The following is a 26,480-nucleotide window of genomic DNA, read 5'->3' as shown; positions in this document are numbered from 1 at the left end:
TTAATTAGATGCACTTGCCACTCGACGCTCCGAGATTCCTGACATACATTATGTGTCAACGGATTCACCACAAGCACTGGCATGACCGTGGAAGCAACCAAAGGCTTCGTTTTTCCCCAAACACCTGAGGTATGTCATTCAACACAAGTCGGTCACGGTCTTTCGTGCATTAAGCTTTTGCCATTGTAGGACCCTAATCAAGTTTCATACCTTCTGGAACTCCGATGAGGTCGTACCAGATAAGCTAGAATGGATGCTGACCTGCCTCGAGTTTTTATGTGGCGGACATCTTATGCAATTGTGATTACAGTTCCGATTGGTAAACAGGGCTCCTAGAGGCAAGCTGGCACCCCAGCTTGAGTACATTTAGCAGCTGATATGCTAGCATAGGAGATGCAGTGTCATGCTCAATTTTTAAAAATCCATTTTAAGCAGGAAAATTCACCTCCCCCCCCCAGTCAGTGACTTGACTCTTTCCTCCAGATGAAGCCAGAGAATAATATCGACACTTCCCAAATGAAAGGGAATGTTCCTCCGGAGGTAAAACTTGCATTGTTAAACTCTCTGGCGCAGCCGGGCCACATATCGCATTCGACTGGCAAGCCCTTCAGAGGTTTCAAAGCCGAGTTCGTGTCCCGGATGCAACTAACAGAGGCATCTGTATTATCGAAAGCAGAGGAGCCGGACAAACTCGAAGGACGTACCGTCTTCGAGGTGATTGTGGACGAAGGTGCCCTGGATTTCTGATATACGCTTTGCTCGCTGACATATCATGGGGTGCCCTTAGACATGTTTAACGAAGTTGGAACCATGCACGGCGGTTGTCTGGCCATGATAATTGAAATGCATGTTTCTTCTACTCAAGTTTATCTGGAGCTAATATGCATGCGCAGCTGCTCGCCAATGCCCATTTATATTCTTAGGGCTTCGACTGGCGCTTGTGGCCCATTCGGCGTACAACAGTCTTTGAATATTGTGTTCCACTCACCAGCAGTGCCGTACGTTCAAATGGCACATTGATTATTTTTTGCTGAACCATCAAGTCAGGGGCGACAAGCTACGCATCGTGTGCACGACACTTACCCTTGGTAGCAGAGCGCGCTCGGGTCGTTGTGAGGTGAGATTCTGAGTTCTCGTCGCCTTATTAATATTAGCTTATGTTTGGCTTCGACAGGTATGGAATGTAACGCGACACCGATTAGTCGCATCAGCTGTATACATCAACATGGTTCCATCTGAATCGTCCAAACTCTGACCTTTTGTGCATGTCAGTCATGTTGATTCCTTACACGCACCATAATCACCATCATACACGACTACTTGGAATTTAAAGTCCACTTATTCCATGTACAATAATGTAGTAATCCGCATGATGTGATACTCAAGGGGTATCCAGAGAAAATAACCCAAACGTATAAATGAGTGTTATCATGATATATGTAGCGCAAATGAATGTTTGAAGATCAAGTCCACGATCTCGAGTGATAAGCAGCCCAAGTGAATTCATCTCTTCCAAGTGTTTATATCGGGGTTCATGAAAGGACCAGTCTGAATTGTCCCTGCGCCAATAGATCTCAATATGTCCATCCTCCTGTCCTCCCATGCCTTGAGTGCTTTGAGAAGCTGTAATATTTTATCGCGTTTCCCTTGTCGGACGTCGTTGATGCTTACGCTGCCCATTTTTACGTCGTTGTCAAGGAGGAAGTCAAACAGGCGGAATAGCCCATCCAGCTTGTCATCGCCGGGGCCAGACGGGAATGCTGAGTCTAGCACGGGGGGTGAGGGTGATTTCCCTAAGACTGATTCCGAGAGACGAAGAAGGGCAAGACCGCTGAAAAGATGGGTAGTGGGATCGTAATTTTGCAACGCAGCTGGCAAGTGTGAATTAGCCCATTCAACTAGACCCGCGTCAGAAGAGTTCAGCTGTACAAGGTTCATAAGGTCAGTATCACAACGCACGGAGAAGGCAGTGGACAAACCGCGGTAGTTGGTGAAGGGCGTGCCTCTCTAGTCGGGCGGGGAGGAGCTTGGTTTACTATAGATGATGGTTTGGATTGGTCTTCAGACTGTTCTGAAATAGATTGCTGAATCAAGAAGGAATCAAGACGCGTTCGTTCGCTATCTTGTGCGTCCGACGATGGTAAACCCATCAGAACGCGAGCATCACGAGAAGATAGCTGATTTGGATTCTCGCGGCGCAATGCCTTTTGTGTCGCATCGCGAGCGGTAGGAGACGGTGGCCGGGGGGCGGGGTTCATCGCCTGGGCGACTGTTAGAGGGATAGTGGGAATGTTGACAGAAGAAACAACAGGCTCTGTTTAATAGAATGTTAGATAAGCGACCGAAGATGATGGCTCAGACCTACTCGAGTAGTCTCTGCCAATGGTGGCCTTCATGATCGCTTTCATCCACTCGCGTACCACGATTTGCTCATCAGAGCTGAAGTAATGTGTCTTGTCAGTGTCGTGCACTATCCTGAAGCCATAACGTCCTGGATCGACGTTCTCGTCCGCAATAACCTTGTATCCGACGATATTGATGTAGCCCTTGATTTTCACCTCCTGAACAACGTGCATCAGTGTATGACTTCATGATTAAGTAGGCTTTCACCCCACCATCTTAGTGTCGCTCCGCAGGATGTACAGATGTGGGCCCTTGATAACGAAGTACCGCACCTTCCAGGCATTGTAGTGGTCGCCTTTCTTGCGCATCCATCCTTGGTGATCAGGGATGCCGATCTGGTCAATGATACTCTTTCCTGGTTTGAACGTAGGACCTTGAGACTGGCTCTCGGGACCATCGTGCTTTTTCAGTACCGTCGGGGACTCTTTCTCTTTCAGCGTTTGACTATCCGCATCCTTGCCTCTCAGCTTTTCAAGTGTCTTCTCCTTTTCCCTCAACTTTCTCTTCTCCTCCAGAGAATCGCTGTGCGAGGGATTGCGAAGAGTGCTGGAAAGCGATCCGTCTGACGTTGATGGGCGAGCCAATGACTTCTTGCTGCTGCCGTACAGCCGGGAAAGATTGAGACTCGAAGGTTTCTCCATTGGGCTTTCGTTGGCAATCAACGACCTGTTTTGAAGTGAGTGGTTGAGCAAAGTATATAAAAGCTCAATGCGTACGGACTGATCCTTGGGGGAGGCTTCCTGGCCCTCCCAAGGGAAGTAGAGAAAGTGCTGCCGAACAAACTATGCCGCTCTGTGCCTTTCGTCGTACCGTCCCGCTTATTCCGGCTATGCTTGCTACCAATACTGGAATCGTCCAGCAGCTCCCGTTTCCGTGATGATCTGGGTGGTGTTACCGCCAACGCCAAGGGCACTGAGGTCGGGAGTGCGGTGGTAGAATTGTTATTAGAATTGGAGGAAGTGTCGCCCTTCTCCTTTGCGGTAGACGTGGACTCTGTGGAACGGCTAAAGAGGTGCCGGCATTGCTTGGTGGCAGATGGTACAATTTCTCCCTGCCGAAAAGGTTTAATTGGTGCTACTTACAGTAGAAAGATACGAAATCACCTCGCTCAAGGCACCGCGATCATCGTCTTGCAACTCTTCAGGCTTGCGTGCGTCCTCTCGAGATCGTTTGTTCAAGGCACCATCACTAGGTGATAATACAAGTTGACCCGACGCCGTACGCTAATGATGCGTAAGCAATAGAAACAACAGTAGAAGATGAAATCCTAACCTTGTGTCCGTTACCGTTCGGTGGGACCCCGAGGCCAAGACCCACCGCACTAGACGAGACATGATTGTCCAGCGAGCCTCCAATGATACTAGCACCAGTGCTCGATAAACTAGATACTCTTTCTGCGAATTGGCTCATGTCTGCAGCTGGACTCTCAGTGGTGCACATCGAACCAAACGTCGCTGAGTTCGGTGCAGTAAGAGCTGAGCTCACGGTTGTTGCGAACATGGGGCTGTTCAGAGACTGATGGGTTGAGCCAGAACGCGAATGTGTGTAGGAGTATGAATGGGAGTGCGACAATGACTGAGGATGTTGTGGCGACTGGACATCTGGGAAGATGATTGATAGAGGTCGTCGTAGTTCGGCAATAGCGTTGGCAATGCGCATACGCTTCCCAAATGCGACAATGCCAATTTCAGCCTTGAGGAGGTTAATGTCAAGCTCTAGTAGAACATCGCCTGTGATCTCTTGTTCTAAGGGGTACGAGATCAGTTCAAGTTATACAACAAAAAGCCGAAATTTACCTATGAACTTATCGCAGATGTCCTGGCCAAAACTCTTAGACTTTAGCCAGTCAACAACTTCTTCAACGCTCCACTCCGATGGAGAAACAGACTTCATCAGACTACTTTCCCGTGTGAGTTCAGGCGACATCTGTGGCATGGAAGTGGTAGAGACTTGACCGCTGGATGCAACACTAAGGTGCTTGGACGTCGGTGGTGGGCTCACTACACGTGGGATGGGGGAGGAAGCAGCATTGGAAACTGGGCGAATCACAGGCGTGGGAGCAGCGTGGGTGGTGGGTTGACTGGGTTCCGGGGAAGCAGGTAACTGTATGGAGGATGGCTCGACGGCAAGAACAGGTGCAGGTGCGAATATGTTAACCATAGGAGATACGGGAGCGGACCGAGATTGAGATCCGTTGCGTTCACGACCAGTAGGCGCTGGGGAGATTGCGCGAGAGGTTGAGGTAACAGAAAATGTCGTCTTATGAACTTTGGCTGTTTGTTCACCATCATTGGATAAAAGGGATGGCAAAGCTTGCAATGGGAGTGTCATAGGTGAAGCCATACTCAAGTTCCTCCTCCTGCGATTCAGGGTTACTGCGCCATCGTTGTCATTATCTTCCTCATCTTCCTCAGGGATATGGGGATGATCACGTGCCACCCGGCGTACATTCTGAAATGTGTCGTCCACCTCTTCTGCCTCACTCTCATCACTCATTTCGATGTCTATCGGAGGAGCGAGCGAGCGGGTATCCACTCCTGCAGCGGCCTTCGCTTCCACGACTTTACGTGCCTGTTCTGCAAGCTTGTCTCGAGCACTACGGTGCCAGTCCTCTCCATCCTCCCGTAAGCTGGAATCTCCGTCGGTTTCTGTATCCGTTTCGCGATCTGTGTCTCCGTGCCGAGTGCTAGCGAAGCTGAAGCTGCGAGTTCCATCCCGATCATGTCGGCCAAGCTGCTCGATGGCCTTCTGGACGTCTGTCATAGTAGCATGCATAACTTCCTCCTGATGTGCTGAAGGTGGTTCGCCAAGGGCGACACCAATGTTGGACTCAGCGTCGCTACCGACGAATGAAGCTGCCTCTTCATCAACTGTGTGTAATACGTCGGGAGGCTCATTTATGGAAGGGCCAGCGGTGGATTCTGGTGAAGATGCACGTGGAGGGGCGGGGGCAGCCGGTGTGGTATAGCTTTTGGGAAACAGGCCGATTTTACCTGCAAGATTGCGTCCCTGGTAATAAAGTGCGTGCATGAGTTAATATCATGGAACGAAACAACAAATGCAATTGAATTCGACAGAGCGTAGGGCATGGCGGAGTTTATGTGGGCTGAAACTGCGCTGCAGAGTTGTGCATGCCTACATACACACGGTGCGCAAGGTGAAAGAGTCAGGTAGTACCCACCTGCCACCAGCCATCGCTGTATTGATCATCTCTCTCTATGACCTCGATGGGCTCACCCGCACGGAAGTCAACTTCGTCCTCGTTTTCGGGCTGAAAGTCGTGAAGTGCATACACATAGTCTGGCATTGTACCGATAGATTTCGTTGCAGGCGAACGATCTGCTGCCGAAAATGATAGTCAAAAGGCTCCTGAAGTAATGCGTATCTATGAATTAGCGAGAGTTAGCGGAATACGTAGCAGGGACGGACGGCGGAAATATGACACCTGTCAATTGGAAAGGTCAGTAGGTGGTAGTATAGATGAGAGAGTTGTGGCAAGTTGTGCTGAGTGACCCGATACCACGACCCGTTCGTTGAGATTCAACGAGCCCGTCAACGTTAACCTCGATGAGAACAACTACCAGCAGTGCTAGTACTTGCGAATACAACCCGAACCGGCTCACACCTGGCTATGATGACTCAGCAATAATATAGTTCAACCGTCATTAGTATAGTTCAGTGTGTCATATGGCATCATCCAAGAAGCTACAAGTTGGCCATGTCAGACTATCCAATACTATCTCGACAGCAGGCATGTAATTATTCAGTGTTGCAGCTTAAATAAGAGCGTAAAGTTTCCAGTGGTTGGTTGAGTCAGTTTCCGATTAACTCCCATGGTCACTTTTGCTATCAAAATGGCATCTAGTAAGCGCTTGAGTAGGACTGCTTCTTCTGCTGCCACAATGGCTACCAAGCGCTTGAGTAGGTCTTGATTGTTTTAGCCATGCTCAATGTATCCTGATGATATTCCATCAGCATTCGTAACTGGAAACCATAATAAATTGAAGGAGACCAAGCATATTTTATCTCAAGGAACCCCAATAGAATTAGATTCGCAAGACCTAGATAGCAAGTTTTTCTGATCAAATGCTTATTCACCCGCTGATTAAACACCCAAGTACCCGAACTGCAGGGCACCACCCAAGAAGTCGCCATAGCAAAATGCCGTCGTGCAGCTGAGCTGGTCAGTCACTCCTTGAATCTGAATTTATAGATCTGCCTCCCCACTACAATGCTTATACCTTCTGGCAGATGGGGAAGCCATGCATAACGGAGGACACCGCATTGTGCTTCGTAGCATATAACGGGCTACCTGGCCCATACATCAAGCACTTTATGAAAACACTCGGTCACGAAGGTCGGTGGGTGCAGGGGCATTCTGCTAAACAAGACTTTCTGATGTGTCACCTGAGTAGGCTTGAATAATATGCTCGTAGGATTTCCGACGAAAGACGCGTATGCACTCTGTACTTTCGCATACAGCGCTGGTCCGGGCACTGAGCCGATCCTCTTCGAGGGCCGCACAGACGGCACCATCGTCCCTGCCAGAGGACCAGGCAATTTCGGGTGGGACCCCATCTTCCAACCAAAAGGTTTTGATCAAACGTGAGGCTCTCTCGTTTTTTTTGCTCCGTTGTTCAGATACTGAAATTGGGACGAAGCTACGCCGAAATGAGCAAGGAACAGAAGAATGTCATTTCTCACCGATACCATGCGCTGGCTAAACTCAGGGTATATTTGGCAACCCTCAACGCTGAAAACAACTTCTAGAAAGCTGCTTCTTTGCAGGGTGGTCGGAATCCAATATACAATTGGCTGTGCGATAAGATATATCTTACATACATCTGGAGTTCTTAGATCCGAATCCCTGACTTGCAGTAAAAATGATGTACATTTTACTTCAATTATCACTTCATGGGCGCAAATTTAATAGGGTCCATGTCATTACAGGTCAGCGTGTTCTTACATAGCTTCACATGTCCAAGGCGCCGGCCAGGGCCAAAAACTGTGTCATTACGGTGTTGGTAGACACACGCTCCGCGATTGCATTCAACTCCGGTTCGAACAGTTTCTTATCTCCCTTCCAATTTATCTTGGTCGGGCGAGTCATTTTTGTGAGATCAACGGACCGTAGAACATAAATTTTGTAAGTAGTATGTACTATGCACCTGCTTATAATCTACGATACGACTTGCGAAGGCTGTATACACATTTCAAGGTCGTGTATATACATTGTACGTAGAGTTTGTGCGATCTATTGCCACTAGTGACTATCATGAGGCTGGGTGACTTGTGTAATGATAATAAGGTTTCTGATCCGGATTCCCGACTCCCGATTTCCGATACAACTTTTTTGAGTGATCGAGCAACAAGCCGAGCACACACGCTTCACATCATCAGCCCCCTAGTGGTTCTGACACCACGAGGAAGAATCCATTTTACTTCCCAATTATTTCACTGGACACAAGCTTCTATCCAATAGCAACACGAGAAATCCTGGCGAATATTCCAGATCCATGTCCATCCACACTCCAAGAAAGAGGGCCAGGATCCGTCTGGATGACGACGTATCCTCCGTAAAAACGCGCCCAGCGAACACCCTACAAAAACAGCGCGAGCAACTTCCAATAGCACGAGGTAACTGGCATATTCATCTATCATGCAAAGTTCTGCTCAGCATCTTTGGCAGGACGGGAAGCTCTGATCCGCGAAATACAGCAAAATGACACAACGATTTTACTAGGAGAGACAGGGTCAGGAAAAACCACTCGTGCGTCTGCTAGTCATCATACAACTGCTATTGCGCCTCATGACTCTATCTTAAGTACAGAAGTCCCTCAATACATCCTCGAATCGGGCATCGCAGGCAAGGGCATGATTGCTGTCACCCAACCGCGTCGAGTAGCAGCAACGTCTCTCGCCGCTCGCGTAGCAGAAGAGAAAAATGTCTCTGTCGGTGGACTTGTTGGATATTCCGTGAGGTTCGACGAGGCTTCTAGCTCCGACACCCGCATAAAATATGTCAGTGACGGTATGCTCGTGCGGGAGCTACTGTCGGATCAGTTGCTGTCGAAATACAGCGTTATAGTCGTAGACGAAGCGCACGAACGAACCCTTCGGACGGATTTCCTCATAGCAAACCTGAAAACGATACAGGCCGCTAGAAATAGCGCGGGCGATGTCAGTAGGAAGGGAAAGGGTCCTGCGTCAGCCCTTAACCCGTTAAAGCTCATTATCATGAGTGCAACACTTGATGCCGAAAAGTTCAGCAAGTTCTATAACAAGTTGGTGCATTACTGCGCATGTGATGCACGTGCTTATGGCAATTTCAGTGCTCGAATACTCTATGTCAAGGGTCGGCAACACCCTGTCCAGATATTCCACACATCTGTCAGCCAGACGGATTATGTTGATGCTGCTCTACGGACGTTCTTCCAAATCCATACTGATAGACCTCCAGGAGACGTCCTTATATTTCTTCCAGGTCAGTGTGTTAATTTTCCGGAATCATGCTAACTTCTGATATCGTATAGGTCAAGAGGATATCGAAAGTTTAGACAAATCGATAAAAATGTATGCTCGTAGACTTCCTGAGGAGCGTATGACTGTACGACATTATTACGTTTTGATGACTCTCGTTCTCACCGGTCTTCATCTAGGTTCTAACATGCCCAATGTATGCTGCCTTGCCGCCTGCGCAGCAGGCTAGAATATTTTCGTCCGCCCCTACAAACGCTCGGAAATGTATTCTTGCTACTAACATCGCCGAGACATCCATCACGATACCTGGAATAAAATACGTAATCGATACCGGCAAGTGTAAGGAAAAAAGATATTTGTCAAAGGATACAGGTGGAGGTAATGGGGGTGACTGTCCATTTGAGTTCACAACTGACCGTTTCGGTAGGGTTTGATACCCTGTTAACTCGAGATATCACAAAGTCGTCTGCTATGCAGCGGGCTGGTCGCGCCGGTCGCGAAGTATGCCCTGAACCTTGTCTCTCTTGATACCTCTAACGCGAAGTAGGGTCCAGGGTTTTGTTTCCGCCTGTACACAGAAGATGCATTCAATTCTATGGCACTTTCCGCAGAGCCCGAGATTCGCCGATGCAGCTTAACCCAGAGCGTCTTACAATTGAAATGCCTCGGTCAAGACTTTGAAGCGGTCGATTTCATGGATCCTCCCGAGATTGGGTCAGGTACGACCCCCTGACATACCTCCATAACCAACCCTGACTTTTTTCAGTCATTTCCGCACTCAAAACTCTCTGGCTTCTTGGTGCGCTAGACAACTCCAAGACTCTAACCACATTGGGACGTCAAATGGCATCCTTCCCTGTGGAGCCGTACTTCGCGCGTATCATCCTCGCATCCAAAACCCACGGCTGCACCTCCGAGGTAATAGACATCGTGTCCCTTCTCTCATCCTCTTCTGCGCTCTTCCTCGATATATCCGACCAGCGCGATACCATTTCAGAAGTTCGAGTCAAGTTTCGTCATGCGAGTGGGGACCACATGACGATGCTTAATGCCCTCCGATCATACCAAGAGGTTGCCGCATCTGATAGCAAGGGTGCAAGAAAAGAATGGTGTCGCCAGCACTTTGTGAACGAAAGAACGTTCGTGGAGGCGACGAAGATTCGAGATCAGCTGAGACAGACATGCCAACGAGTTGGCATTGACTGGCATGCTTCTACAGTAGATAACGAGGAACCAGTGCTGAGATGTTTTGTCACTGGCCTCGTTCAGCAGTCGGCATTTTTACAGCCGGATGGAACGTACAAGCAAACGATGGGTCATTCTGTGAGTTTCACCCCTCGTTTTGTGAAATCAAAAGACCGAATGTGCACAAGGTCATTAAAATTCATCCGGGTTCCACGCTCTGCGACAGAAAAGTACCCGCTATTATCTACGATGAGCTTGTGAGTGGTCGTTTTTTTTTTCCTTTTGTTCACGATTAAAGTTTATGGCGCAGGTCTACACAAGCCAGATTTATGCGAGGGGTGTGTCCTCTGTTCCAAAGAGCTTCTTTAGTAACGTCACACCAGTAGCGAGGGAAGCATAGCGTAGGCACGTGTTCTCTCGTACACTCATATGATCTAGCACAGGGTGTAGCATACCGTACGTTTGAATTAGCCATTTTTATACATCTCAGAAGCACACACGTTTCCCATCCTAGATTCGTCCCAGACTCACACATCTGTCGAGACTCCGAGGGGCGCAACATTTCCAAGCCTTTTTCCAATAGACTTTACCGACTGGTTCTTGGATCAGCGCTGTGGGTAATACTTATACACCTGCTACTATTGGTCAACCATGAATTAAAGCCGATAGACCAGATGTCATTTTTTTGTCTCAACACTTCTATCTGCTTGTGGAGCTGGACAAACAACAGGTCTTTTACGATAATCTTATTCGGTCCGAACAAGGACGGAATACCCCCAGGATGACTCGGAAGTTCGTTGCTTCCGACAACTCGCGACTATCGCACATTTTCTGATACATTGTACAATTTTGTGTTTATACAGATCATGATCACGACAACTACCCACTGGGCACACACCAGCCGCGACGTGTGGGCAGACCTATTACTGTTTGACAGGTGCATACGGCGGTGTCCACTGGCAGGCAGACTCAAAGCGCCTTCGATGCCATTCAAGGGTATTCAAGTTCGCCCGACCAAGGTATCGTAATAAGCGGGACCCTTTTGTTTGTCCAGTTCCGTAAGTAGTAAATAGAAGCGAAAAAATGAAATCTGATCCTATTGATATGAAAGGAGCTGTAATAGCACGAGGGTTTGATGTATGAGACGTGCCGTATACCAGGGCTGGCTTGATGGTGGGGAAAGTGGAACCCACTGAGATGACTCTGATCCAATTACGACCTGGAGATGTGACCTAAACGCCTCGAGGCCAGGTACTGCCCTGGCATGATGGGTTTAAACTCAAGGTAGAAGTCCTCGTGGCTCAAATTCTCCAGTGGGTCCAGGGGAGATGCGCTGAAATGAAACCCGCTACTTGAATCATGTTGAACTACAATTGGACATGGTCCGCGATCCTCGGGCGTGGAGCATGGAAGCAACATATCATTTCACAACAAGAGACTCGCATATGTTCGGATCTTGTCGCATATAAGGTGTTGTTAAGAAGGTATTTTACCATCAGCTCCACTAGTACGATAAAATCGGTTATATTCGGGCGAATTATACTGATGCAATCGTCGACCCGCGATTAGAAAACACAACATGGGGCAATAACAATCGAAACACGATAGTAGGCGTAGAGCAGCGATAAGGAAGACAAGCAGACGGTCAGTGGCGACTTGCGAGATGAGAGGATCCAATGACAGCGAGGACCATAATACAGGAGAGCGACAGGACAGGAAAAGACTGCCAGTGAGGCGAAGCTGGTACATAGCACCGTCGACGATGCCGCTGTTCTTCGTTCACAGTCCGTCTTTTTCCTAAGGGATATTCGTTAGACTAGATAATACAATGAACGGTCTCATTTACTACCTCTGTATCATATAGCTGTATAAAACGGTAAAAATGGTCAAGGAGGGAGACAAGCAAGCCAGCGGTAGGCAAAGCTTGATACATGGAACCATCGACGACGTCACTGTTAGTGGGAGAGGCATATTTGTAGGGTCCATAGTCTTTGAAGGGGATGATGGTGGCAGCTTTGAAAGAGTCTTAGAGGTATTGAGCACACCAGTGGTTGTTGATACGGTTCATTTTATAACCTTTGCGGCCGACGGGCCATGCGGTGAGTGATATTATACTGGAGGAAGGCGGCAGCAGACAAGCTGTTGGGAACTTGATGGTGAGAAGAGAGTCTCCCAAGCATTTTGACTCTGGGTGTTAGTAGATTCTGAACTCAAACAAAAAACTTCGTCATATTGCGCGAGAAATCAAGCTCAAGCCTTGCAGAGTAAGTTGTGTGACACCGAACGACGCATGCATTGAAGTCATCGAGACATTGACGGAACGATGTAGGATTGTGTTGCACACATGCATGAACGAATTGACAACTCGGAGCACAACTTGGACGTGTGTATTGACGAAAACACGATCGACGACACGAGCAACGCAATGCAAGTGGACAATGTAATATTTATGGCACAGGTGTCGTTGAAGATTACATAATATTACAAGATAAATCATATGTCTAAACAATATTTTACACTATACTGACCATGTCCGGTTATCACTGGGCTTCATCTCTCTCTCGCTGTTCAATCGAAATACCATGGACATCCTTGAATGTTCCCTGCTAAACGGGCGATGGGACTCCAAGCTCGATACAGAACTGGAGTCGCGTCCTGCAATTGCAATGCTCGCAAAGGATGTCATCGATGGTAAATTTCGGGAAGTGCTAACCTCACTTTGGGCCCGAGCATTTTTTAGGGCATCTGGGTTGCAGGATAACAGCTATGAAGAATCTTTCTCTTGGCAGTTACCATCTGTAACAGATGAAGCAGAAAGAGAGTTCATCCAGGTCGTTCTAGCTGTCGCATCTTTACATGCTTTCATCCAAGCAAACTGGACTGGTCCGGACCTCGATATCAACCCATCGGAAGTGATCGTTGACGTGATGAACCCAACCTTGATTTCTGATGAGGTCCTCGATATGAAGGCGGTGTCCGAGCTTGCTTACGGCGGTGAGCCTGCTTACCACCTCGCACAACACGCCACCTTTTTGCGTCTCGCCCAACTCATTTTCGCCTTGCCATATCGTCACTGTATATCCGTTTGTTGGTGGCGGTTACGTACATCGGTCATCCACGAGCAGTTATTGGACGAGGCAGTGCCTCTTCCAACAGACGCCCATGATCCATTGGGGTCTCTATTGCAAACCCTTACGGGAGATATAGGGGATCGCGATCTTGCTGGCCGTCTGCAGTTAGAACAGGGTCGACTTGAACATATTTTTTGCCATGACAAAGCGGCTTCCGATCGTTTTGTTCAAGCGGCACGTGCTACGGGATTACAGTATGAACTCACGGGAGCGCTTGGGAGACGAACAAAGTTTCAACAAAATGATCTTAGCCAATTGGTGCTACTCGCAGAGAGTCGGAAAAGGGATGATTCCCCCGCCGAAGCCATACCCGATGATCTTGCTGATCAATCACGTACGCCTGATGACATGTCTATCATGGCATATTCCAATTTTCCTGTTACCTTGGGATTGAACGACGACACGCTTCTTGAGCAGACTATATTCACATCATCTGCTCCCTCATCCACAACAAGTCAGCTGAGCCATCTAGATCCCGTTTCACAACCCCCTTTACACCCGCTCGATCAGTGTATACTTCTGTCGCTTTGCCTCAATGTACGGAATACGTCTCCTTCGCACGGCCTCACAAGCGAACAGATGTCCCCTTATGTCGCTCGTGTCATATCGCATCCAAAGAACTGGTCCGTTCACACTATGGCTCTGCTTCTGCGGTCCCGTCTCGAGTCTGGACGTACACGGACTGTTGAGCGTTCAGTGCTCCAGCTCCAAGCCCTCGTAGACCAGATGCCAACCGCCGATTCCCCCCTACCGGAACGGCTGCTTTACTTTCATTCAATACCGCTTCCAAGCAAGTGGGAGATGGAACGCGAGTTGGCATTACGTTTCCTCACTCTAGGAGTGGTAAAGTCAGCCTTAGAAATCTTTGAACGCCTTGAGATGTGGGAGGAGGTGGTTAAATGCTGGCAGTCTATGGAGATGACGGACAAAGCAGTTGCCATTGTCCGCGATCTACTTGAGGGACGCAAAGAGGAAGCAGAGAGTGTGATTTTGCGGGGTAAAGATTTACCTTCGCCGCGGCGCGGCAAACTAGATTCGACACGACAGGCAAAGTTGTGGTGCCTTCTAGGAGATCTGGAGCCGGATCATGCAGTGGGGCATTATGAGCGTGCATGGGCGCTGTCAAAGGAGACTTCCGGCCGTGCAATGCGGTCTCTTGGAGGCTACTACTTCGCACGCGGAGAATTCGAGAAGGCCATTTCCTGCTTGCAGCGTGCGGTGAAAATCAATCCGTTGTTATCCCGTTCTTGGTTTATCCTAGGGTGTGCCTATATTCGTCTCGAAAATTGGGAGGGGGCCCGAGATTCATTTAGTCGATGTGTTTCTATCGACGATGAAGACGGAGAGAGCTGGAATAATTTGGCTAGCATGTACCTCCGTTTGGATTCTTCCCAGAATATCCTCGAATCGGATGTGAGTGGGGTAAGTGGGGATGAATCTTCTTCACCCTATACGAACTCAAGTTTATGTTTAGGAAAACCAGCCTAGCAAATCTTTCTCAAATAGGATGCTGGCTTTCCGTGCATTAAAACAGGGCTTAAAATACAGCTACGACAATTGGCGCATGTGGACAAATTACATGATTGTCGCCATGGATGTCGGGGAGTTATCAGAGGCATGCCGTGCACTAACGCGTATTGTTGAAGAACGGAGTGCAAAAACCGGTGCAGAATGTGTCGACGAAGAAGTTCTTGAGCGCTTGGTAAATGCCGTTACCAGGGTGCCGGCTGGCCTCGATCAGTCAGCTGGGGATGATGATAGGAGACGGGATGCTGTAAATAATCCTAACGAGGGCCACGGGCTGCTCAGGAGGGTACTGGACCTTTTTGACCGGACCATTCTTCCCCGCGTATCTTCACCTCGCATCTTCCGCGCCTACGCACGTCTTCTGACTTTTCAATCACGGTGGGAAGATGCATTGAAAGCCTACCTGGATTGGTATCGCTGTAGTGTGGCTGGAACGTTTGAGAAAGGAGAGACTGACGCTGAGAAGTGGCGAGAAGCTGTAAATGAAGTCGAGGACGTGGTGGATGTACTGAAAAATTTTGGGCCGCGGATACAAGGCATCAACTGGAGACACCAGGCGCGTAGTATCGTTCGGACGTTCATGGGACGCTCCAAAGACTTCGAAGACCAGGCAGAATGGTCACGCCTTGTAGAATTTCAAAGCGAGCTGCGTACTGAAGAGTAAAAATAGTTGAATGATATTGCATTGACCATATGGGAAAGCAGATGCTAATGAGTATGAGATGACTGACTGTGTTCAATACACGTATTGCGAGGTATGTGACGTGAGGGTAGTTAAAACACAGTAGCATGTGGGTGGGAGTCCAAGACGAAATGAGGATTAAGCGTGGTATATTACATAGAAGATCACGAAGGGAAGAATGTTACAGCTTCCAGTCTAAATTCAGGGCGATGCGATTCAGAAACAAAGTGGTCAAAATTTCAGTGACCATCGTAAGGCCTGAATGCTTGATTGTCAGACGAGCACCGAAGACATCTTCTGGCTGACTGAGCTCCCACGTAGCGACTGTAGAGCGTCCATCTAGGCACTGAAATTCGATGAGCAAAACGAAAGGCACGAAAGCTAATAACATCCCACCTCCATCTTCTGAGGAAAAACTTTCCACTTCAGCTCCTTACCATTCTGCGCCGTAAAATAGCGTGATCTATGATTGTTTTGGATTATGTTTCAACGACGCGACATCCACAACACCTACATGCTAGTGTCTTTCTTATGGCGTAGGTGATTGACCATGGCGACCTCCGGTCCATTACCGTACACGAGGTATCCTGGTGTTTTGGATGGGCCGAAATACAAGTAAGAATTGCTGGGACCCATGATTTCTGGGTGCTGCTGGCTCCAAGCCGCTTCGCGAGCGATGTGAACGATTAAATTTACTTTTCTGTCAACCTTTGGAGTGGCATGTTAGAGGACGCTGAACGCTGGGCCTCAGACATTGTTACCGTCGTCCTAAGTTTCGACCGTCACAGATTAAATTTAGGCCGAGAGCGTCGAAAGAGCTACATACATCGTGAACGCTGGTCTGCTTTCGAGATCCTCAAATCGATGGTTGAAGAGATCTGATCCGAATTGAAGGAGGACGTATGAGCCAGACATGACGGAAAGTGTGGAAGAAAGATGTGGGTTCTGGGTCGTTACATTCCAGTCGCTCAGATGTAGCTTACCTTTTCAACACACAAGAGCATGCTAGATTGGGAATAAGAGATTTTTAGGCACGGCCACAAAGAAGCCCACGTAAAGAGGCCCACGTGGCTCCTCGTGGCTCCTGCTTCATTTTAGCAGCCGAACCGGGCATTTCATTGATCCCCTTGGCCTCAGGGCCTCTGCCAGTCTTCCACACTTTTTAAGTGCGATGGGCAAACGGCTCTTATTCTAGGTTATCAAGTGAAACATTAAATTATGCCAAGGACATCTGTGGATATTAATCATGCACGACCTTCGTGTGTCTGCAAATGTATGCAAACTACAATAGTGCTCCTGAGAAGAAACCCAGCAAACAGGTCAAGGTTCACCGATGACTAGCGAGCTCCACTTCTACGTACTGACATCGATAAGCTCATTCCCAAAACGATAAGGAATGACACACGTGGATAAAGGTCTGAACCATCGGACGGAAAAGCGAATTGTCCGTTCAGTCATACACTGTTAATTAGATGAGGATTATTACCACCGATCCGCTTGTCCGAGGATTCTAGCATTTCGTACCATGTATAATGCCTGGTGAGTCAGGTTTGCGTAAATACGCGTAAAACGGCGAAAAAGCCTTAAGTGCGCACCGTAAAACAATGTCCATACAAGAATAAATGTAAAGATGTTATCTTGACCAGGGTTCACCAGCTCCACAAGTCCGCCAGGCAGGTATTTTGTGGGTTTCCCTCTGCAGTTTATGGCATAAATGATAAATGAGGTTGAAACGATGGATGCTATAAAGAGTGCGAATCCCAGCCAGTTCTCTAGTCCGAGGATTCCTGCAACTGCACCGGCGAAGCAAAAGGATAGGAATTTGACAGATGTTAACGCTTGATTGTGCAGGACATTTGGTGCAAATATAAGCTGGGCTGCATTATCTGTAGTTGTTGCCATCGACGACGATGTTAAGTGTGAGAGTCGGTCGAGCCAGGCGTTATGCATTACGACTCGGACACCGGAAAGATTATCTCCCACGGTCTTAATGCATTTCCGATACCGAACGAGATGATCTATCGTAACATTGCGCCTTTACAAGGTCGAATCAACAGCAGAAGGTTGTCCAACAACTAATACGTCCATCTCTCAGGAGAACTAAAGGTGAAGTCGTCATGTCCAAGAATCCAGATGGAAAACAAATCAAAGTCGGGATTCTTGGTGCGACGGGTACTGTAGGGCAGCGTTTCATCACCCTGCTCGCAAAACACCCGTGGTTCACCATCCATGTACTTGGAGCATCTTCCAGATCGGCTGGGAAGCCATATACGCTGGCCGTTATGTGGAAGCAGACGACGCCAATACCATCTGTCGTCCGCGATATGATAGTGCGCGAGTGCCATCCACAGCACTTTGCGGAGTGTGCTATCATCTTCTCTGGTCTTGACGCCGATGCGGCTGGAGAAATAGGTACGTTCCTAGACTTATAACCCCTCTTTATCATGGCTTATCATTACCAATATCAGAATCTGCATTCAGAAGCGCTGATCTTGCTATTTTCTCCAATGCCAAAAATTACCGCAGAGACCCCTCCGTACCTCTGATCGTCCCCCTCGTAAACGATTCACACTTGTCCATCATTCCTCAGCAGCAAGCGCTGCAAAATCCCCCGCTCAAGAAAGGTTTCATCGTCACAAATGCTAATTGTTCTACGACGGGCTACGTTATACCCCTTCGCGCCCTGGAAAAGGCCTTTGGACCCATCGAGTCGTGTCTGGTTACCACTATGCAAGCCATCTCCGGCGCTGGATACCCAGGTGTTCCCGGTCTTGATATCATCGATAACGTTGTGCCCTACATTGGTGGCGAAGAAGAGAAGATGGAGTGGGAGACGCTGAAAATTTTGGGAGGGATCGCCGATGGCGATGATGGAGTGAAAACCTTTGACATGCACGCACGCCATCCGTTACGTGTATCCGCGTCGTGTAATCGAGTTCCCGTCATCGATGGGCACACCATGTGCGTTTCTGTACGTTTTCAGCAGAGACCTCCTCCTAGCCCACAGCAAGTCCGAGAGGCCCTAGTGGCTTATACTCCAGTGGCGCAATCCATTGGGTGCCCTTCTGTTCCTGTTCATGCCATTTTTGTGCATGAAGAGCCGGACCGCCCTCAGCCTCGGTTGGACCGGTATTATCAAGACGGTGCAGGAGTGTCAGTGGGAAGAGTGCGCCAATGTCCCGTTCTTGACATAAAGTTTGTTGTCCTCGCGAACAACGTCTCAATCGGAGCAGCTACCAGCAGTATCATCAACGCGGAGCTCGCGGTGTTGAAAGGGGTTGTAAAGGTGGAGTAACGGGGGCGCTCCCATGCGGTTCAGATGCCGTTCAGCCTGAACAACGTGCCAGATCTAGAAGTTCGGCGGTGATGTCTTGCACGATAGTAGAAAGATCAAATAATAGCTTTATGTTACTGCGAGTATATTATGGGCGAAGGCACTGGTAACTGATACAATTGTATACTGCAGGTTAGTGCGATGATGACGTTGATACAGTATTGTAACAAAAATGTGAGCAAAACATCTTGATCAACCAGCTCGGAAGGAACGATCTCGGGAGACACGGTCACGGTTCAGCTGTACAAAATTCTCGATCATGCGATTCATATGACCCAGTCCTGGAGTCTCGGGAAGCCACTCTCCATTATTGACGCAAAGAACTTTCATGCGTTCGTGATAATCGAGATCAGGAAGTAGCTTAGGGGTGATCAAGAAGTATTGGGCGCTGTCAGGCTTGCATGTGACTTCAACCAAGGAATTGTGCACCGCGCGCTCGGCGCGTTGGTCCATGCCCTTCGGAAAACGTTGTCAGCACTTGACGTATAAACAAGATCAAAAAAGGGGTACCTGGTTAATCTCGTCAACAAGAGAAAACGGCGTTCGGGCCTCTTCAGTCAAACTCATGAGGTATAAGATAGTGGTGAGTGACCGTTCCTGAACACAATGTAAAGATCATGCGCTGAGTAAATTTGACCCTACTTACGCCGCCAGACTGCCTCTGTCCCGTCAGAAGTTGTAACTTCTCGTTATCACGGAATTTGACGAGAATGTCGATCGCCCACTTGTCATAATCGTCATGGGGGCTGATCCGGATTTCACCTGCACAACCAATGCCTGAAATAGTCGATAAACGTAAATTCATGACGCTCAGCAGGCTTTAACGACTGACGATCAAATGCAGCAGAGAATTTCTTCCCAATGCTGGCGACAAGTTGTTCGAGAGCAGGTTGCCATCGATCCTGACAGAAAACTCAGAAATAAAATTGACAAGCAAAAACACCACCTACTCTGGCATTCTTGATTTCTCGTTCCACTCTGCGAGTATCCTTCTCCCGGTCTTCCAGAATTTTTGTGAGAGCTTCGATCTGTTTATCGTCGTCGTAAATGAAGACCTTCATATCAGAGGTGGAGCAGGCAAACCTCATTCTTTCGCCGCTCATACTGCTCAACAACGCCTGGGTTCGTCTGCGAGATCATATCGAGATTGGCGCGCTGAACGTCGAGTGCCTTCCGCAGGTCATTCACGCTCCGGTCGTGAACCGAACCATCCTGTATGGATGTAAGCTATCTCTGCCTTATATTAATTATCACTTCAGGGTCACCCACCATCTCCATCTTGGCAAATTGTTGTTGGAATTCTTCGTCCATGCCCCTGACAAGCTCCAGACTAATGTCCCGTTTACTCTTCGCGTCGGCCTTTGTCGCAACGAATATTTGATCAGCTAGTGTTGGCGGTTACTTCATATCCGCGGACGTTGCAGGAAAGTTTGATGACGAACCTTCTTCGAACTCAGCAAGAGCCCGTTGGTACTTTTCATCCTTCTCTTGGCATAGAACTTCAAGCGCATTCTTGTTTGCGCCGACCTGGAGAAATTCAAGTCCACTGCGGGTTGCTTCTACTTGATCAGCAATTGCAGCGCGAATCAGTTGCTGCGGAGAAGATTGTCAATTTTGCTCACGCATTCAGGTTAGAGAAAATTAACCGTGTATTCCTTTACAATCCTAACACGCTTCTTGGATATTTCAAACAACTTCTTCTTGAGCTTCGCTCGTTCATCCTCCACGGAAGGTACATTCTCAAGATCCTTCAGCTTGTTCTTGTTGGTCTCTGTGGTGCGGTTAGATATGAAAACGGCCGGACGGTATCAATATGTACCGATTTTAGCCGCGAGCGTAGCCAAACGCCTCTTCTGGTTATTAACATCCTTCTTTCGTGCCTCGAGTGCGTCCTGCAGACATGATAAGTGGCATGAACTTTCCAACCAGTACAAAAATGACATACAAATGTCTTCTTGAACAGTGCTTCCTCGGACCTGATCCCACGCTCCTCTGCCGCGAGGTTATTTGCATCTTCGTTGATGACTTCAAGAGCCTGCCTGGCCTCCTGGATAGTCTGGTCGAGTTTCTTTTTGATCTCAGGGTCGACTGCATCCCTGTAAATATACTCCACAAGAAGGTGCAATGACGAACCACCTACTCGTGCTGTTGACAAGATTCCGAGCTGGACGGAGGTCCTTCGTCATGTTCGCAGCTGCTCGTTTTCCATACCGAGATCGTGAAACCGTGTTCATCACCCTTCCCGCGATGAACTTGGCCCCGCCACCATCTCGAGAAACAGCTTCCATAGCAGCATTTACATCGACCTTAGAAGCATCCAAACCAATGGCCTAACATCATAAAACTAATCAGCGCATAGTTCCAAATTAAGGATAGTTCACTGACGGTGCGATGCAAATTGACCTCTCGCGTGAGGAACCACAGAAGGCCGTCAGGGCACTCAATCTTGTTGATCGCATAATCATCAAAACCAAGTGCCTTCAACTACAACAGAACATTAGATCATTCAATAGAGGTAACATAAACATACCTCTGCCTCATTCATGGGAGGAGGGATCAGGTCCACCTTGGGTCTGAACCAGATGTTGATACGCGCGCCCTTTCGGAGCCCGGCTTGTTCACTGTCATTCAAGTAGTTATTGAGGGCAGCATAATCTTCCTCGCATTGCGTAACAAGGATCTGCAAGCCAATCAGCCACCTGATCTAGAAGCGATGGACAGGATGTGGTACAAACCTTGAGCTGATCCTGATTAAAGCATGCCTCTATAGCATCGGTATAGCGTCGATCCGGAACGGTGCAACATATCATGGGGGGCTCAAACACCTCCATCTTGAACTTGTCCTGGTGGTTACGAAGCCACACGACTGCATCGGCCATATCTCTATCCCACCCCCGCAATTTCTCCAGTTTACGATGGCGCTCGTCTTCCAGGTTTTTCAGCCTACGACGAACACGTTATACATGTCCCGTTTTAGATAAAATTGTGTTTCTCACTGGTCCAACGCGCCACTGATGTTCGCCTGTTGGGCGGCGGACGAATCAACATTCTTCCTTTGTCGCTCCTGCAAGTCCTCCATGCGTGTAGTCGTCTGACTGTGCTCCCTGTTGACTTTCCTCTAGAAAATGATCGTTAGCACACATGACACTGCCTACTCATGCGTTTCACTGACCATCTCAGCATTGATTGCTTCTATATCTTCTAGTTTGGGTGGGTTATCAAGCTCTTTCTGCCATTTTTCATTGTGCCCCTGGATTTCTTTGATCTTCTTCACGCGCTCCTTCTCTGCCCGTTTGAGACCGTCAAGTTTGCTGGTAACGTCCTCGGCGTCACGTTCCTGAGTGGCTAATGATCAGAAAAGAAACAAAAATGAACCAACAGACGAACAAGCTTGTCATTCTCGCCCCATTTGTTCTTCATCTGCTGGAACTTCTGGCGAGATGCAGTCTTCTTTTTCTCACGTGCTTTCTCGTATTCCTTGTGCTGAACTGCGAGCTGTCTTGAAGTCTGTGAGTAGATAGGCGATAAAACATAAGGGAGAGCATACTCTAGCTTGGCGTGTGCGGGCGCGTTCCTGTCCTTCAGTTTCCGTACCCGGGCGTGCAATTCCCGTTGGCGGTCTTTTGCTTTCTGGTAGCGCTCTTTAGCTTCATGGTATTCGTTAACAGGTATCAACACTTTTAAGACATCAATCTATGACAGTGATTAACAGCGCATAATAATATTGTGAAGCACATTACTCACATCCTTCTCGATACGCTTGCGCTCTTGATAACGCTGAACGTCTCGCTCAAGTTGGGAATTACGCTCTTGCATCGTCTTCAACCGCTCTTGCTCATCACTGGATTTCTGCAAGGTACCTGTGAATCGAAGGCGATGTTAAAGCAGAAAATTCACAAACATCTTGGAGATTCTTAAGCTCCTTGCCAGCGGTAATCAGTGTGTCATGCCAATTCGACAAATTAACATCCCCCGCGGCACGTTGCGTCTCTCTAAGCAACTGCTGCGGAGTCATTTGCGCAAACTCGGAGACCTTGTCCTGAGGCAAGAACGAACTGAAAGCGCACATACACACAGTCAGAACCAGCGTTTAGCACAGAAAGGGCAAGGTACCATAAGTTTCCAACTTGAACATTGAGTTTCGCCATGCGGTTAGTGATTTCTTTTCCAGTACAAGATTGTCCGTTAAGAGTCAGAGTCGAGCTTTTGGACTTGGCGCTCAGGTTGCGTCGAATCACAAGGTTCTTTTGACCCTTTGCACCCTTAAGTTCAACTTCAATGTAGCCACTCTCTTTGCCATGCTTAACAAAGCTAGAAATCTCATTTGCGCGACCAAGGATCTGGTGGAGAAAAATATGAGTTATAAACACAGGAATGGCAAAAGACTCACGCTCGGAGGCCAATTGAGTCCGAGACAAATTGCGCAAGCAATACTGCTTTTACCAGTGCCGTTGGGACCGAGTATCATGTTGAGGTATGGACCAGGTCGAAATTCCACCCAGTCGTATGTAAGGAAGTTGTGCAACTGAATGCGCACAATTGAACCAGGGATGAAACTAAGATATGATAGTGAGAAACGTAAATAACTGCAATGAATCTTCTGGCATCTCACCCGTCGGCATCACGAGGAAGTGTCGCTACTTGCTCCCTTTTCGGGGTGGAGGGAGCAAAGTCGCCCTCTGCATTGACGCGAGTGCGCTTGCGGCTTCTTGGCGAGCCGTCCACGTTCTCGGGATCACCGTCAGCATCCACATCACCCTCAGTATCCACATCACCATCAGCGTCGACATCGGCATTGTCATCAGCCTGAGTCTGATCTGACTCTTCATCCACAGATTCAGGCTCGATACGCCTCGCCTTGCCTTTCCCTTTCTCGTCTTTTACTTTCTCCTTTTTGACCGAATCCTTGACGCCGTTAGAAAGAGCAGAGTTCTCCTTGAGAGAGTCTGTATCGCCCTCTGGCAGTTCTGCTCTTGTTCGACGAGGCATGTTTGTCGCGCCGGAGGAACGCGCGAGGTTTGGAGGAAGCTGTAGTAATTGACGCGTTTCGAATGTTTGATATTATTTGTCATAGTAGGCGCGACGCGTTTAGGGCCGGGTCTATGGAACTGGAAGAGACTACTCCAACTTGGACTATTGTAGACTATCCTTGAATATCATTAAACATTTCTCAGGTCGCATTTACCCTTGAGCGGTTACTTGCATTGACTACAACTTTTACACACAGAAATCCGCTCAGGAGTTGTTTCTAACGTTCGCCTTACGTAGTCCGCTAGATCCTGATCCGAGCTCCCATGAGTATCAGACGGAAAAGCACCACACATGATCTAGCAACTTTACGCCTCCATCCGGACGGATCGCGCGTTCAACAATCGTCTATCAATAGAAGAACACGCACAGCTCCATCAACAGTCCCAGATACGAGAGGAAATTGGATCGCTCGTGATGCAGGAGGTAAGGCTGCCGTGAGGAGAATTAGAAACGCTACTGTCAAGGTAGATGATGAGGATGGAGAGTCAATTGATATCCGTCTTTCTGATGAGTTGGGTGAAGATGGATTCACGGTAGGGACAAGTAAGAAAGGTAAAGAAAAGGCAATTGAGAGCGATGGAGAGAATAGTACCAAGGACCGAACCGGCGGGAATTGGAGGGCAAGGAAACGACGCAGTTTCACCGAAGACTTGTCGTTCTTGGCACCCTCACCCCCGCGTCGTGTCTTTCCACCGACAGAATCAACCTCCGAAGGCGACTTCTCATCCTCATCGTCTTCCTCGTCTGATTCTGACTCGGAATCGGAAGAGATCAAAATCAAGTTTCCGGACCCATCACCCGTAAGAGTCTATCTTCATTCAATAACATCGGCTTATAATCGGTAGGAGCTGTTAAAATGCATTCACCACTTCGCCAGCCGATACTATCGAGAGAAAGGCGTTTTGTCCGATTTAAGCAAGGGTTACCGAGACGAGAGGAAAACACGGCGCTCCAAAAGTGGTGTGTCCAATATTCACGATCAGTCAACAAGCAAACCGGCGCTGTGGACGAGGGATTTCTCCCTTGATGCTGACGATGATGATCAATGGGAAGATGAGAAATATGAGCTGGAAGATGGGGGAGATGAATGGGAAGACGAAGAAGATGATGGCGAAAACGCTTTCCTCAAGGAAGAACATAAAGACATGTACAAGGCTCTTGACGGCTCAGCTTTGGTCGCAATAGGTATTCAAAATCACCACTCCTCACCGCCTCGCTGACCAGTATCCAGGGATGATTCTCCAAGAGCAAATTGCGCATACGATGATTACCGGCTTTTCTGGTACTCATGCACAACATGTGCGACGACGGCACTATTCCAGAGAGCGAAGCTCTTCCGCACCTTCGCTCGATTCCGACTGATATCGACATCGCCTGTTCGCGTAGACACGGTAGTATTATATTCCAGCGTAATAAAATATAAGCAAAAAGATGATAGGACAAACACTACTTTGCTTTCGCTTTCATCCTATTCTTTGGATCTAGCTTCAAAATATAATCCTCCGTCAACGTCCCATCCTCCCACCGCTTCAAAATATTCCCTCTATATATCCCCATATTCGACCCTCCAAATACTTTAAGCCGTTCCAATCGACGTTCCCGAAGTTTGTTTTTAGGTAACATGCCAGATACTGCGTGTCGTATGATCTACATTCGCGTAGGGTGGGGTAAGCATATGGTCTTGTGCAACGAACCACAAAACGAACCTCATAAGGCTTGTTTTCCATCATATCCTTATACTCCGTCTCTTTCAACCCACCAGGGAACATAGTGTGCTTGCGGTACACCAGTTGTTCGTCTTTACGACCAGTCACCTTGATGTGTTTTGCATTTGTAACTACGACATAGTCCCCACAGTCCACTAAAATGCAACTGAGTGACAAAATGATGTTTAAAAATGCAGGGAACGTACAGCTTTTGTCGTATATCGGTTTATGCTTGCCCATGAGCACGAGAGCTATTCGTTCCGCCAGTTTTCCGAGAACGCGGTCAGAGGCATTAACATGATGCCATACTCGCGCATAAGCAAGAGCGGTCTATAATCAGCCTCGAGTTAGATGCTCGCCTTTGTACACAGAGACAAAATTGCGTACGTTACCTACTGCTTGAGACATGAAAGTGCTGGTTGAGGAAGACTCTGCGTTTCATTTGCGAAGGAGTCACACGTGATGTGGCTATTTTTAGACATGTTATGCACAAAACTGGCCATATACCCATGCTAATTCCTAGTAAGAGATGGGCTGCTTCTGTTCGTTTTCCTCATTTATCACTGGATGCGATCGCAATGGCATGACTTGAATAGATTACACAAGTATGAAATGGACCATGCTGTTACCTGTAGAGACTTCCATGAGTCAAGGATATTCCATAATGGCATTGGCAAGGGTACTACTCCATAGGTCCAAACAGCATAGCATTGAAGACCATACATGGTAGCGAGCGCTTTCATACCCAATGGAAGTCTAGTGATATCAACCTACGAAATTTGGTGACCGGTGATCCATCGAACTCATTCACTTGCCAAGTGTAAGTCCTCGACGTAAATTACATAATAGAGTTCCGGCTTGTCCTAAATTTCCCACTTATCCTGGTCAAACTTGTTTATTCGATGAATGACTTGTACCTAACTAAGCAAACAGATTTGACGAATTACAATAAACGCTGTGCAATGCACACTGGGCGCCACACTGAAGGGGCTTGTTAGAAA

At 48.1% G+C, this 26,480-nt stretch overlaps 13 protein-coding genes across 13 annotated transcripts; 6 read left to right on the top strand and 7 right to left on the bottom strand.

Annotated features, from left to right (window-relative positions):
* Positions 1-180: 180 nt before the first annotated feature.
* Positions 181-1,379, top strand: HD556DRAFT_311337 (uncharacterized protein). The gene is made up of 7 exons (XM_041310236.1): positions 181-338; positions 391-431; positions 484-730; positions 788-845; positions 894-998; positions 1,048-1,117; positions 1,175-1,379. Exons 3-7 carry the CDS (start codon positions 484-486, stop codon positions 1,253-1,255), a joined length of 561 nt encoding a protein of 186 aa, XP_041166909.1. The 5' UTR covers positions 181-338; positions 391-431; the 3' UTR covers positions 1,256-1,379.
* A 124-nt stretch (positions 1,380-1,503) lies between these two features.
* HD556DRAFT_1436397 (uncharacterized protein) lies at positions 1,504-5,710 on the bottom strand (the record flags this gene model as incomplete). Its single annotated transcript, XM_041305570.1, has 9 exons — positions 1,504-1,923; positions 1,980-2,314; positions 2,366-2,561; positions 2,616-3,069; positions 3,120-3,454; positions 3,507-3,626; positions 3,676-4,148; positions 4,200-5,412; positions 5,585-5,710. 9 exons carry the CDS (start codon positions 5,708-5,710, stop codon positions 1,504-1,506), a joined length of 3,672 nt encoding a protein of 1,223 aa, XP_041166908.1.
* Positions 5,711-6,071: 361 nt separating this feature from the next.
* Positions 6,072-7,472, top strand: HD556DRAFT_1321716 (inosine triphosphate pyrophosphatase-like protein). The gene is made up of 6 exons (XM_041301359.1): positions 6,072-6,324; positions 6,379-6,471; positions 6,522-6,586; positions 6,655-6,760; positions 6,819-7,008; positions 7,065-7,472. Exons 1-6 carry the CDS (start codon positions 6,237-6,239, stop codon positions 7,171-7,173), a joined length of 651 nt encoding a protein of 216 aa, XP_041166907.1. The 5' UTR covers positions 6,072-6,236; the 3' UTR covers positions 7,174-7,472.
* A 761-nt stretch (positions 7,473-8,233) lies between these two features.
* Positions 8,234-10,605, top strand: HD556DRAFT_1321712 (P-loop containing nucleoside triphosphate hydrolase protein). Its single transcript, XM_041301358.1, has 9 exons — positions 8,234-8,687; positions 8,736-8,887; positions 8,937-9,010; positions 9,063-9,261; positions 9,311-9,384; positions 9,431-9,602; positions 9,650-10,206; positions 10,257-10,325; positions 10,379-10,605. The coding sequence occupies exons 1-9, from the start codon at positions 8,278-8,280 to the stop codon at positions 10,466-10,468; spliced, it is 1,797 nt and encodes a 598-aa protein (XP_041166906.1). The 5' UTR covers positions 8,234-8,277; the 3' UTR covers positions 10,469-10,605.
* Positions 10,606-12,528: 1,923 nt separating this feature from the next.
* On the top strand, positions 12,529-15,390 carry HD556DRAFT_1522827 (uncharacterized protein; the record flags this gene model as incomplete). The annotated part of the gene is made up of 2 exons (XM_041309208.1): positions 12,529-14,621; positions 14,674-15,390. Exons 1-2 carry the CDS (start codon positions 12,651-12,653, stop codon positions 15,388-15,390), a joined length of 2,688 nt encoding a protein of 895 aa, XP_041166905.1. The 5' UTR covers positions 12,529-12,650.
* A 58-nt stretch (positions 15,391-15,448) lies between these two features.
* HD556DRAFT_310944 (uncharacterized protein) lies at positions 15,449-16,459 on the bottom strand. Its single transcript, XM_041310234.1, has 5 exons — positions 16,235-16,459; positions 16,170-16,176; positions 15,923-16,116; positions 15,805-15,871; positions 15,449-15,754 (listed from the first exon to the last, which is right to left on the bottom strand). The coding sequence occupies exons 1-5, from the start codon at positions 16,321-16,323 to the stop codon at positions 15,590-15,592; spliced, it is 522 nt and encodes a 173-aa protein (XP_041166904.1). The 5' UTR covers positions 16,324-16,459; the 3' UTR covers positions 15,449-15,589.
* Position 16,460: 1 nt separating this feature from the next.
* Positions 16,461-17,356, bottom strand: HD556DRAFT_310938 (uncharacterized protein). The gene is made up of 4 exons (XM_041310233.1): positions 17,004-17,356; positions 16,895-16,944; positions 16,814-16,825; positions 16,461-16,761 (listed from the first exon to the last, which is right to left on the bottom strand). The coding sequence occupies exons 1-2, from the start codon at positions 17,308-17,310 to the stop codon at positions 16,919-16,921; spliced, it is 333 nt and encodes a 110-aa protein (XP_041166903.1). The 5' UTR covers positions 17,311-17,356; the 3' UTR covers positions 16,461-16,761; positions 16,814-16,825; positions 16,895-16,918.
* Positions 17,357-17,525: 169 nt separating this feature from the next.
* Positions 17,526-19,040, top strand: HD556DRAFT_1468606 (aspartate-semialdehyde dehydrogenase; the record flags this gene model as incomplete). The annotated part of the gene is made up of 2 exons (XM_041308410.1): positions 17,526-17,820; positions 17,877-19,040. The coding sequence occupies 2 exons, from the start codon at positions 17,526-17,528 to the stop codon at positions 18,701-18,703; spliced, it is 1,122 nt and encodes a 373-aa protein (XP_041166902.1). The 3' UTR covers positions 18,704-19,040.
* HD556DRAFT_310850 (structural maintenance of chromosomes protein) lies at positions 18,819-20,355 on the bottom strand. Its single transcript, XM_041310230.1, has 8 exons — positions 20,185-20,355; positions 20,012-20,127; positions 19,826-19,954; positions 19,693-19,770; positions 19,575-19,644; positions 19,389-19,519; positions 19,253-19,339; positions 18,819-19,198 (listed from the first exon to the last, which is right to left on the bottom strand). Exons 2-8 carry the CDS (start codon positions 20,051-20,053, stop codon positions 18,935-18,937), a joined length of 801 nt encoding a protein of 266 aa, XP_041166901.1. The 5' UTR covers positions 20,054-20,127; positions 20,185-20,355; the 3' UTR covers positions 18,819-18,934.
* A 236-nt stretch (positions 20,356-20,591) lies between these two features.
* Positions 20,592-21,849, bottom strand: HD556DRAFT_310907 (uncharacterized protein). Its single transcript, XM_041310232.1, has 5 exons — positions 21,478-21,849; positions 21,273-21,422; positions 21,128-21,226; positions 20,688-21,072; positions 20,592-20,634 (listed from the first exon to the last, which is right to left on the bottom strand). Exons 1-4 carry the CDS (start codon positions 21,619-21,621, stop codon positions 20,821-20,823), a joined length of 645 nt encoding a protein of 214 aa, XP_041166900.1. The 5' UTR covers positions 21,622-21,849; the 3' UTR covers positions 20,592-20,634; positions 20,688-20,820.
* Positions 21,850-22,510: 661 nt separating this feature from the next.
* On the bottom strand, positions 22,511-23,781 carry HD556DRAFT_310905 (P-loop containing nucleoside triphosphate hydrolase protein). Its single transcript, XM_041310231.1, has 4 exons — positions 23,355-23,781; positions 23,133-23,298; positions 22,856-23,082; positions 22,511-22,797 (listed from the first exon to the last, which is right to left on the bottom strand). Exons 1-4 carry the CDS (start codon positions 23,729-23,731, stop codon positions 22,581-22,583), a joined length of 987 nt encoding a protein of 328 aa, XP_041166899.1. The 5' UTR covers positions 23,732-23,781; the 3' UTR covers positions 22,511-22,580.
* A 119-nt stretch (positions 23,782-23,900) lies between these two features.
* HD556DRAFT_1321673 (uncharacterized protein) lies at positions 23,901-25,143 on the top strand. The gene is made up of 3 exons (XM_041301357.1): positions 23,901-24,573; positions 24,619-24,958; positions 25,005-25,143. The coding sequence occupies exons 1-3, from the start codon at positions 24,037-24,039 to the stop codon at positions 25,133-25,135; spliced, it is 1,008 nt and encodes a 335-aa protein (XP_041166898.1). The 5' UTR covers positions 23,901-24,036; the 3' UTR covers positions 25,136-25,143.
* On the bottom strand, positions 25,144-26,014 carry HD556DRAFT_1321670 (ribosomal protein L13-domain-containing protein). The gene is made up of 4 exons (XM_041301356.1): positions 25,867-26,014; positions 25,686-25,809; positions 25,480-25,634; positions 25,144-25,420 (listed from the first exon to the last, which is right to left on the bottom strand). The coding sequence occupies exons 1-4, from the start codon at positions 25,885-25,887 to the stop codon at positions 25,220-25,222; spliced, it is 501 nt and encodes a 166-aa protein (XP_041166897.1). The 5' UTR covers positions 25,888-26,014; the 3' UTR covers positions 25,144-25,219.
* Between the last annotated feature and the right edge of the window lie 466 nt (positions 26,015-26,480).

The sequence above is a fragment of the Suillus plorans genome (genome assembly GCF_016647745.1).
Source record: "Suillus plorans strain S12 chromosome Unknown HD556scaffold_2, whole genome shotgun sequence".
Taxonomy (NCBI): Eukaryota; Fungi; Basidiomycota; class Agaricomycetes; order Boletales; family Suillaceae; genus Suillus; species Suillus plorans.
This window is presented reverse-complemented; position numbering and strand designations above follow the sequence as displayed.

Coding starts and splice junctions, on each gene's coding strand:
- HD556DRAFT_310938 (XM_041310233.1), bottom strand. CDS start 17,310: ATGGCAACAACTACAGATAATGCAGCCCAGCTTATATTTGCACCAAAT. Junction 16,945..17,003: donor TGTATGGACATTGTTTTACG/GTGCGCACTTAA, acceptor CTGACTCACCAG/GCATTATACATGGTACGAAA.
- HD556DRAFT_1321670 (XM_041301356.1), bottom strand. CDS start 25,887: ATGTCTCAAGCAGTAGGTAAC. Junction 25,810..25,866: donor TGTCTCAAGCAGTAGGTAAC/GTACGCAATTTT, acceptor GGCTGATTATAG/ACCGCTCTTGCTTATGCGCG. Junction 25,635..25,685: donor ACCGATATACGACAAAAGCT/GTACGTTCCCTG, acceptor GTTGCATTTTAG/TGGACTGTGGGGACTATGTC.
- HD556DRAFT_1321712 (XM_041301358.1), top strand. CDS start 8,278: ATGATTGCTGTCACCCAACCGCGTCGAGTAGCAGCAACGTCTCTCGCC. Junction 8,688..8,735: donor TTCAGCAAGTTCTATAACAA/GTTGGTGCATTA, acceptor TGGCAATTTCAG/TGCTCGAATACTCTATGTCA. Junction 9,385..9,430: donor CTGGTCGCGCCGGTCGCGAA/GTATGCCCTGAA, acceptor AACGCGAAGTAG/GGTCCAGGGTTTTGTTTCCG.
- HD556DRAFT_310905 (XM_041310231.1), bottom strand. CDS start 23,731: ATGCCTCGTCGAACAAGAGCAGAACTGCCAGAGGGCGATACAGACTCT. Junction 23,299..23,354: donor CTTCCTCGTGATGCCGACGG/GTGAGATGCCAG, acceptor ATCATATCTTAG/TTTCATCCCTGGTTCAATTG. Junction 22,798..22,855: donor GTTCAAGTTGGAAACTTATG/GTACCTTGCCCT, acceptor GTGCGCTTTCAG/TTCGTTCTTGCCTCAGGACA.
- HD556DRAFT_310944 (XM_041310234.1), bottom strand. CDS start 16,323: ATGTCTGGCTCATACGTCCTCCTTCAATTCGGATCAGATCTCTTCAAC. Junction 15,872..15,922: donor CATAAGAAAGACACTAGCAT/GTAGGTGTTGTG, acceptor AAACAATCATAG/ATCACGCTATTTTACGGCGC. Junction 15,755..15,804: donor TTTTTCCTCAGAAGATGGAG/GTGGGATGTTAT, acceptor ATCGAATTTCAG/TGCCTAGATGGACGCTCTAC.
- HD556DRAFT_1321716 (XM_041301359.1), top strand. CDS start 6,237: ATGGTCACTTTTGCTATCAAAATGGCATCTAGTAAGCGCTTGAGTAGG. Junction 6,472..6,521: donor AGATTCGCAAGACCTAGATA/GCAAGTTTTTCT, acceptor TAAACACCCAAG/TACCCGAACTGCAGGGCACC. Junction 6,587..6,654: donor GCCGTCGTGCAGCTGAGCTG/GTCAGTCACTCC, acceptor ACCTTCTGGCAG/ATGGGGAAGCCATGCATAAC.
- HD556DRAFT_311337 (XM_041310236.1), top strand. CDS start 484: ATGAAGCCAGAGAATAATATCGACACTTCCCAAATGAAAGGGAATGTT. Junction 731..787: donor CGAGGTGATTGTGGACGAAG/GTGCCCTGGATT, acceptor GGGTGCCCTTAG/ACATGTTTAACGAAGTTGGA. Junction 846..893: donor CTGGCCATGATAATTGAAAT/GCATGTTTCTTC, acceptor ATGCATGCGCAG/CTGCTCGCCAATGCCCATTT.
- HD556DRAFT_1321673 (XM_041301357.1), top strand. CDS start 24,037: ATGAGTATCAGACGGAAAAGCACCACACATGATCTAGCAACTTTACGC. Junction 24,574..24,618: donor AGTTTCCGGACCCATCACCC/GTAAGAGTCTAT, acceptor TATAATCGGTAG/GAGCTGTTAAAATGCATTCA. Junction 24,959..25,004: donor CTCAGCTTTGGTCGCAATAG/GTATTCAAAATC, acceptor ACCAGTATCCAG/GGATGATTCTCCAAGAGCAA.
- HD556DRAFT_310907 (XM_041310232.1), bottom strand. CDS start 21,621: ATGGCCGATGCAGTCGTGTGGCTTCGTAACCACCAGGACAAGTTCAAG. Junction 21,227..21,272: donor CTCCCATGAATGAGGCAGAG/GTATGTTTATGT, acceptor GTTCTGTTGTAG/TTGAAGGCACTTGGTTTTGA. Junction 21,073..21,127: donor AGGTCAATTTGCATCGCACC/GTCAGTGAACTA, acceptor TTATGATGTTAG/GCCATTGGTTTGGATGCTTC.
- HD556DRAFT_310850 (XM_041310230.1), bottom strand. CDS start 20,053: ATGGACGAAGAATTCCAACAACAATTTGCCAAGATGGAGATG. Junction 19,645..19,692: donor GAGAAATCAAGAATGCCAGA/GTAGGTGGTGTT, acceptor GTTTTCTGTCAG/GATCGATGGCAACCTGCTCT. Junction 19,199..19,252: donor TTGTTGACGAGATTAACCAG/GTACCCCTTTTT, acceptor CGTTTTCCGAAG/GGCATGGACCAACGCGCCGA.